Genomic DNA, 8,084 nt, shown 5'->3' with positions numbered 1-8,084 from the left:
TCCTCTACAATTAAAATAGTAGATTGCCATCTATGTAAAGAATTCCTCAGCTTTAAGAAATTGTTAGTGAAATAATTGACAAGCGTCCCTGCCCATGTGAACATGAGCTGGTCAGCTTTCTTCTTATTGAAGGTCTTAAAAATTCATGCTATGTTTTTCCCTGGTCTGTTGCGGTGACGGGAACAGTGTGTTCATCAAACATGTGCTTCTGAATGCAGATTTTTTCCCTTCCTCTGCCAGTTCTCCCTTGGGGTGATTTGGCGCCACATTAAAAAGCGAGGTAGGTTTTGCAGATTCTTTCTTGGCTTTTGTGAATTCTGGAGCCGCTGCAGCTTCTCAAGAACAGCAGAGGAAACCTCCTGATATGTTGGCCGGGGGGCTGAAATATAACGCATGTCCTCATCTTGAAGAGGGAGGGATAGAAGCACAAACATGGGTGTACTGTGGTGTCAAGGTTGGGACACCCATGCTGCCGGAAACCTCATAGCCAAAACCAGAATGCTGGTGGAAAGCTTGCTTTGATGAAAGGACTTTGTTGGCACCATAAGGTCACGTGCCTGCTCCTGCCACCAAATACTAGGCAAGGGAGATAGGAGGAGCACATGGTGCAAGAGAAAGCAGACAAGAAGTCTGCAGTGTGGAATTGTCTAATCCCAGTTAGCTTAGACTCTGGCTCCTATGAGGAGGAGATTGCCCTTTCTACTGCTGATAGCTTCAGGAGCAAAGAATCTCCACTCCTCTTTCTCTGAATTGCTTTCTGTGAGCTTGTCCCTGCGTGAATGTGCTCGAGACAAAAGCAATTATTATTAATAATAATAATTTATTTATACCCCGCCCATCTGGCTGAGTTTCCCCAGCCACTCTGGGCTGCTTCCAATCAAGTGTTAAAAACAATACAGCATTAAATATTAAAAACTTCCCTAAACAGGGCTGCCTTCAGATGTCTTTTAAAGAGAAGATAGCTGCTTATTTCCTTCACATCTGAAGGGAGGGCGTTCCACAGGGCGGGCGCCACTACCGAGAAGGCCCTCTGTCTGGTTCCCTGTAACCTTACTTCTCACAATGATGGAACCGCCAGAAGGCCCTCGGCGCTGGATCTCAGTGTCTCGGCTGAACGATGGTGGTGGAGATTCAATTTACCACTTGCTTTCTCTTCGCGAAAGGAGGCTTTGCAGCCTCTTGGAAAATTCAGGGTGAGAGCAGTATGCAGTGTCTGCTGGGAACTGGCCTAAGAGCAAACAGGAATTATTAAATGTGTTCCTCTACCTGTCACTGTTTGTGCTGAAGTACAGGCAGTCTGTTCAAACACGTTGCATTGAATCATAGCCTATCACAGTCTAAACTAAAACAGGAATGAATGCAACCAAAGTCATTATAAAATAAAATGGGTGGGTCGATATGGTGCAAGAAATGTAATGAAATCAATAAAAAGCGACTTAGTAAAATCTGGGAGTTGACCCAAAATGACCAAACCCAGCTCAGCCAGTAATTTACCTAAGCTTGAGTTTTCACCATATCAGTTCCTAATCTTCAGATTATTGGTAGCCATTAGCCATAATGAAACAAAAATAAAAATGAGGCAATGTAAACACTCCAGCGTCTTCAGTGATATCTTGTGTGTCTACCTTGTGAAATTTGACTAGTTCTTTTGAAATGTGACTGCTCTTCTTGGTATCTTAATATCCTTAAAAGGCAGAATGTTCTGCTTGCAACACATATTTGCAAGATTAACGTATTGGCAAGATGCATCTCTGTAACGACTTGTGTCAGTGATTAATTGAATAGATAATGGAGGGATTCTTAGCCACATCTCAACCTCAATGGCAAGGGGGCACCCTGGCTGCAGTGCTTTCGAGAGCTGTAAAAAGGCATCAAGTGGAACATAGCAAGAAAGTTCCTTTCTCCAACAGAACTTGCCAGTAAGTAACCCTCTGGGCCTGTTCCATATTCTTAAAAAAAAAAGGGGGGGGGAATGTCCTTCATGGTTGTAATAGATGCATAGTCATTCTGCATAAGCATCTGTACATCATTTGAACTTCAAATAAGACAAGACCTCTCTGGGGGGAACGTTCTCAGCAGCCAATTGTTTCAATGCCAGGAACAGCTGTGAAACCATCATTCTTGATGCCATAATTTAGCCAGACAATGCTGTCTCATCCCCCTGTTCTGGTTTGCGAACGTTCTTTGGAACCCGAACGTCTGAGTGGCATCTATGGATTCCGACTGAGTGCAGGAAGCTCCTGCAGCCAATCGGAAACTGCGCCTTTGTTTTCGAACGTTTTTGGAAGTCGAACCAGCTTCTGTAACGGATGCCCTTCAAGAACCAAGGTACAACTGTAGATGAACAAATGAGCAAATTTAAGTTAATTTGGATATGCAGAAGACATTAAAAATAAATTTAAGGAACCGCAGAAAGAGGAGGAAGTCAAGCTTTGAAATGTTAAAATGATTGTAAAATTAATGACATGTATAAATCTTAAAAGCATAAATAAAAAAGGGAATTGCGTTGTAAACTTTATGAGAAATCGCGCTGGCAAAAACGCAACTCCACAGCGCCACCTGGTGTCACAGTGTTGTAATGCACATATGTTGTTGTTTAGTCGTTCAGTCGTGTCCGACTCTTCGTGACCCCATGGACCAGAGCACGCCAGGCACTTCTGTCTTCCACTGCCACCCGCAGTTTGGTCAGATTCATGTTTGTAGCTTCGAGAACGCTGTCTAACCATCTCATCCTCTGTCGTCCCCTTCTCCTTGTGCCCTCCATCTTTCCCAACATCAGGGTCTTTTCCAGTGAGTCTTCTCTTCTCATGAGGTGGCCAAAGTATTGGAGCCTCAGCTTCACGATCTGTCCTTCCAGTGAGCACTCAGGGCTGATTTCCTTAAGAATGGATGTGTTTGATCTTCTTGCAGTCCATGGGACTCTCAAGAGTCTCCTCCAGCACCATAATTCAAAGGCGTCAATTCTTCGGCGATCAGCCTTCTTTATGGTCCAGCTCTCACTTCCATACATCACTAAATGCACATATAGCAAGTGCCTTTTCTTTACCCATCTAGCTGACTCCTTTCTAGAGAGCTCAGCTGGTTAGAGCATGGGGCTGATAATGCCAAGGTTTGTTCAACTGCATCTTCCTGCATTGCAGATGAAATAAAAAATTGAAGGTCGTATGTGTGTGTGTGTATATATATATATACATATATATATAATAAATGTTCATAAATGTAACAACCAAGCACGTACATAGATATGTGGACCACATGTCTGGAGCAGCACAAGAAGACATCCTGAAACCATTTTGACTCCCAAACTGACCAAATGTTTTCTCTGCAAGGAGGGAGGGGGTGAGGGAACCTTCCCATTGTCTCAGGAATTGGGTAATCACCATCTCAAAGGAATGGCCAAACTACTGGGAAAGGCAATCAGATAAGGCATTCTCAGATAACCTGACAGACAGGAAAAACAACAGCATTCAAATTTCTGTTGTAGACCACCTTTTCTGTGATATAGGTATGATGTTTGTGGGGGGTGGTCTTGGGTTACACCCCTTCTGTGATGTATGTATGATGTATGGAGGGGTGGTCTTGAGTTCCAGGGCAGGGAATTTAAAATGTCTATATAAGGGCAGGCACAACTTGGTTCTGGGTTCCTCTTCCTTTCCTGCGTGTGAGGGGAACACCCTGTTGCAACAGTTCAATAAAGATCAGGCTTACTAGCTGCTTTGCTTCTCAATATTCTCTGGTTAGCCTCTGTTATTCTCTCCTACCGATGGAAACCTACAAAGGACTCTATAAGGGCTCTTGTGTCCCCCATAAGGGAATAAGGGCAGATTTTTGTTTATTACACCGGGGGTTGGGACTAGTTGAGCCTCAGAGTCCCTTCCAACTTTACAATTCTCTTATTCTCAACTTTAGGCCAGAGGAAAAAGTAGATGGGCGGGGTATAAATTATTATTATTATTATTAATAAGAAGAATTAATAATAATAATGCCAATTTGATTCCCTCCCCCCTTTCTTTTTCCTTTCTCCTCCTGTGATGAGGCTGCATTTTAATATTTTACTGTTTTAATATTTTAATGTTGTATTTTAATCTTGTGTTTAAGTTGTATTCATTCAACTTGTTTTTATTATTGCTTGTTAGTCGCCCTGAGCCCGGCCTGTCTATAATAATATAGACAACAAGCCCTAAGCACTGCAACCTTCCTTCCTAGGGGTGTGGCTCCACACCCCCCCTTTCTAGACCCTTTTCTGACCCTTTCCCACAACCCTACAAAACCCGCTTCCTAGCCACCCACGGCGTCTTTCCCGCAATGGCGCTGCCTCTCTGCCCCTCGCAACATGGCGGCCAGCTGCCAGCTCGGCGGCGCGGCGCGATGATGTCATTGGCCAGGGCGCCGCTACGAGCCGGAGGCAGAGAGAGAGGGAGAGAGAGGCATGGGCTTCAAAGGGCCGCCTTACAGATCGGAGCCGGCGGCGGCGGCGGGTGAGTCTTGGGCGGATAACAGCAATGCGAGAGGGCGGGGGAAGGAAAAGAAAGGCTGGAGCCCAGCGCTGGGGTCCCGCTCGGTAACGCGCGAAGAAATGAAGAGGCGGCAACGGAGCCTCTGAGCATGCACAGAGTGCGCGCGCGTATTCCCCACCACCCGCTCTTCCTTCAGCCAGAAACACCGCGTCAAATATTTATTCGCGTTTCTATTGCACTTGTAGCCCAGCTTTTTCTCGGTGTACATACCCCCCCCCGCCCACATACGTTCTTAGAAGTTGAAGGGACCACCAGGGTCATCTAGCCCAACCCCCTTTCGCCGCATCGCTCGAACCCATGACTCAGATCCATAGTCTCGTGCTCTACGGACTGAGCTAGCCACCCCCTGCAGATTGAACCCCCACTACAGCCCTGTGAGGTAGGTTAGGCCGAGAGACGAGGCAGTCAGTGGCTGGGCCAAGGTCACCTCAGGGAACTTCCTGGCCCAGTAGTGGGCATTTGAACCCGGGTCTCTCCCAGGGTCCTAGCCCGACACTGTAACCCTGAGGCCCCGCTGGCCCTTATAGCTTGCGCCAAAAGGGGGAGAGGCTTTGAGCCTCATCCAGGCAGCAGCAGGGAGTTGAGGGAAGGCATGGACGAGCCGTCGCTTGGGCAGAAATGGGTGGGTGGACAGGCGGGCAGGGGCATTGCCTGGCATGAAGCCGCAGAGAGAAAGGCTGGGAGTAGGGGTTGTGCTGCAGACATTCAGGCGCCGGGATGGAGACTGCCGTGTACCTGGTGCCCTCGTTTTTGGCAACAGAGCAGAGCCTCCCCACGAGAAACTTTGGCCCTGGGGTCAAAAACTTCCCCAGGCCTGGGTCATGCCAATGGAGCATTGCTAAGAGATTGAGACCCGCTCTGGGTGAGGCTAAGGCCAGCCGGTCCCTTCCACCACCTGGCAAGGCTGCTGCATGGAGCACAAAGGTGGGCAGGGGGGCGTAGCTGAAGGCAAAGAAGGTGTGCCAGGAAAGACGGTGCCAAAGAGTCAGTAAGACTCCTGCTGGGCTGGGGGGTCTGATGGCAGAGAGTGGGGCCAGCTGACTGTCCAGAAGAGGGCCAGGACAGCTGCTGCCTTCACCCCCCCCCATTAAGTGACCCGGGGAGGGGTCCAGCTGACCAATCCCAGCCTGCTGGTGGTCCTGCCCAGTTGGGTTGGTGCCATCCAATGAGGGCAGGGGGTGTTCAGTGGGGCCCTGCACAGGAGCCAGTATTCCAAGCAGGCCGCATTGCCTGGCAACCTGGACCCCTTCCAGCGACACGTGCCCAGCCTAGGCTCAAGGTCATCTGTTTATCATCAGATGGGCACGAATTGGCTTTTGTTGGGGGCGCAAAAGGGGCAGAGCGTAATGAAATCAGACTGTCCCAACAGGCCATGAGAGGGTGGCATGTGTGCAGTAAGTCAGTAATTTTTAAAACCCCAGCAAAACAGAAGCAGAGGAAGGAGGGAAGGTATGGAGGAGCCATTGCCTAGGCAGAAACGGGGGGGTGGGTGGGCAGGGGGGTTGCCTGGCATGAAGCCGCAGAGAGAAAGGCTGAACCCCCCCAGCCAGGGAGTAGGAGTGATATAAAGGCAGTAAGTAAATAAATACTCAGTGTCTTGTTTTCATTGGTAGGAAAATTAACATGCGCTTGCAGGGGGAGGCTGGTTCAGATTGACAACTCATGGAGCTGCCAATTAAACTTTACCCTGAGGACACTGTGGCTCCTCCCAGGGCCATCCTATTGTCAGTCTTGGAGGACTTGCCAAGCAAAAAAAAAAAAAAAAGGTTTCTCTTTAATCATGCCTTGGGCTCATTAACAGTCTACGGCTTTTTAAATGTGTTTGCGGGATGGGGGAGGGGGTTACCGGTTGGTCTTTGTTTTGGTTCTTTTTTATTAGGTATTTTGTGTTCTCGCTTTGTATTTTCATGTTGTGAACTGCCCTGTCATCTTCAGATAAAAGGTGATATTATAATAATAATACAGTGGTACCTCAGGTTACATACGCTTCAGGTTACATACGCTTCGGGTTACACACTCCGCTAACTCAGAAATAGTGCTTCAGGTTAAGAACTTTGCTTCAGGATGAGAACAGAAATCCTGCTCCGGCGGTGCGGCAGCAGCAGGAGGCCCCATTAGCTAAAGTGGTGCTTCAGGTTAAGAACAGTTTCAGGTTAAGAACAGACCTCCGGAACGAATTAATTACTTAGCCCAAGGTACCACTGTAGTTATTTGTTGATGATCGGGGGTATATTATTTATTAATTAAATTTCTATAACACCTTTCACCCAAGGATCACAGGGCAAGGGGTGTGTGTGGGTATTTATATTGATTTATACAAATTTATTACAAGACAGAAAGGCAGGAACTGTGTACCTGTGCTGAATGAGGAGAACATCCTTGCCCTAATAGTACCCAGGGGCTATGTGCACAAACTGTCCCCACACTTATCGAGGTTTCCTTCTGTGTGAATGAGATCTAGAAGGCTGCCTTGGGGAATCTTTTTCAGGGATTCCATGCCTCCTTCTGCATACTGTAGTGAAATTGTTGCGGCGCTGGTTTTTTGGTTACCTGTTTAAGGTGTGTTAAACAGGTGTGTGATCATTATCTGATAGTTGTTTATTGCTAGGGTTGATCCGAAACATTTGTGCAAATTGCACTGGCATGCATTTGCTTGTTTTCCACAATTTGTTCCTCTTCCACAAGTCCCAGTGAGGGGCAGTGGCAATAAAGCCTTTTGGTGTTCAAGAGTTTACCAAGCATGGACTGCACACTTTGAAATGGGCTCTGCCATTATAAGGACAAAAGGGTGTCTTCTCTTTCTTTAAAGAAACCTGAGATTTCTAGAATCCTTATTTCCATTCCTGACACTACATTATATGATAGATGTTTATGCTCCTGATTATAGAATTGTAGAGCTGGAAGGGCCCCTAAGGGTCATCTAATCCAAATTCAGGACAGCTCTCCATCTAATTTAATGCAGCCCTCAGATTAAGGTCAAAAGCACCTTGTGAGCAATCACTTCCCAAGCATTGTATCTCTTCATTTGCAGTCTTGCCAACTTTTGGACCTTGCCTCATTCACTGCCAGTTTGGGGTCCACCTACTAGTGCAGGCATCCCCAACCTGCGGCCCTCCAGATGTTTTAGCCTACAACTCCCATGATCCCTAGCTAACAGGACCAGTGGTCAGGGATGATGGGAATTGTAGTGCGAAACATCTGGAGGGCCGAAGGTTGGTGATGCCTGTACTAGTCGTATGTACAGCCTCTGCAGGGAGTTGCCCAGGAGGGAATGCAGAATATGTTGCCTACGCCTCAATGAGGGGCAAATGGGGTTCTTCTGCTTGGGAAGGGTGGACCATCTAGGAGAAGGAAAACTCTGACCCTAAACTTCTGCTGCTTTGTGGGATATCTTCGGGGAAAGAAATGGAGTAAATCCCTAAATGGCCTCGGTCCAGAATACCTGAAGGAGTGTCTCCACCTCCATCATTCTGCCCGGACACAGAGGTCCAGCACCAAGGGCCTTCTGGCGGTTCCCTTGCTGCGAGAAGCCAAGTTACAGGGAACCAGGCAGAGGGCCTTCTCGGT

General features: G+C 47.6%; 1 protein-coding gene across 5 annotated transcripts in view; it reads left to right on the top strand.

The window, feature by feature from the left end:
- Positions 1–4,276: 4,276 nt before the first annotated feature.
- The window catches only part of PNPLA6 (patatin like domain 6, lysophospholipase), a 75,470-nt gene continuing 71,662 nt past the window's right edge, over positions 4,277–8,084 (top strand). For 4 of the 5 annotated variants that reach the window (XM_083419430.1, XM_083419427.1, XM_083419426.1 and 1 more), the window contains exon 1: positions 4,277–4,478. In XM_083419430.1, coding sequence (XP_083275556.1) covers positions 4,306–4,478 — 173 coding nt within the window. In that variant the 5' untranslated portion in view covers positions 4,277–4,305. Of the gene's footprint in view, positions 4,479–5,818; positions 6,091–8,084 lie in introns of those variants that run through there. The other variant, XM_083419432.1, reaches the window with a different exon arrangement.

The sequence above is a fragment of the Podarcis tiliguerta genome (genome assembly GCF_965153285.1).
Source record: "Podarcis tiliguerta genome assembly, chromosome: 17".
In the NCBI taxonomy this organism is placed as follows: domain Eukaryota; kingdom Metazoa; phylum Chordata; class Lepidosauria; order Squamata; family Lacertidae; genus Podarcis; species Podarcis tiliguerta.
This window is presented reverse-complemented; position numbering and strand designations above follow the sequence as displayed.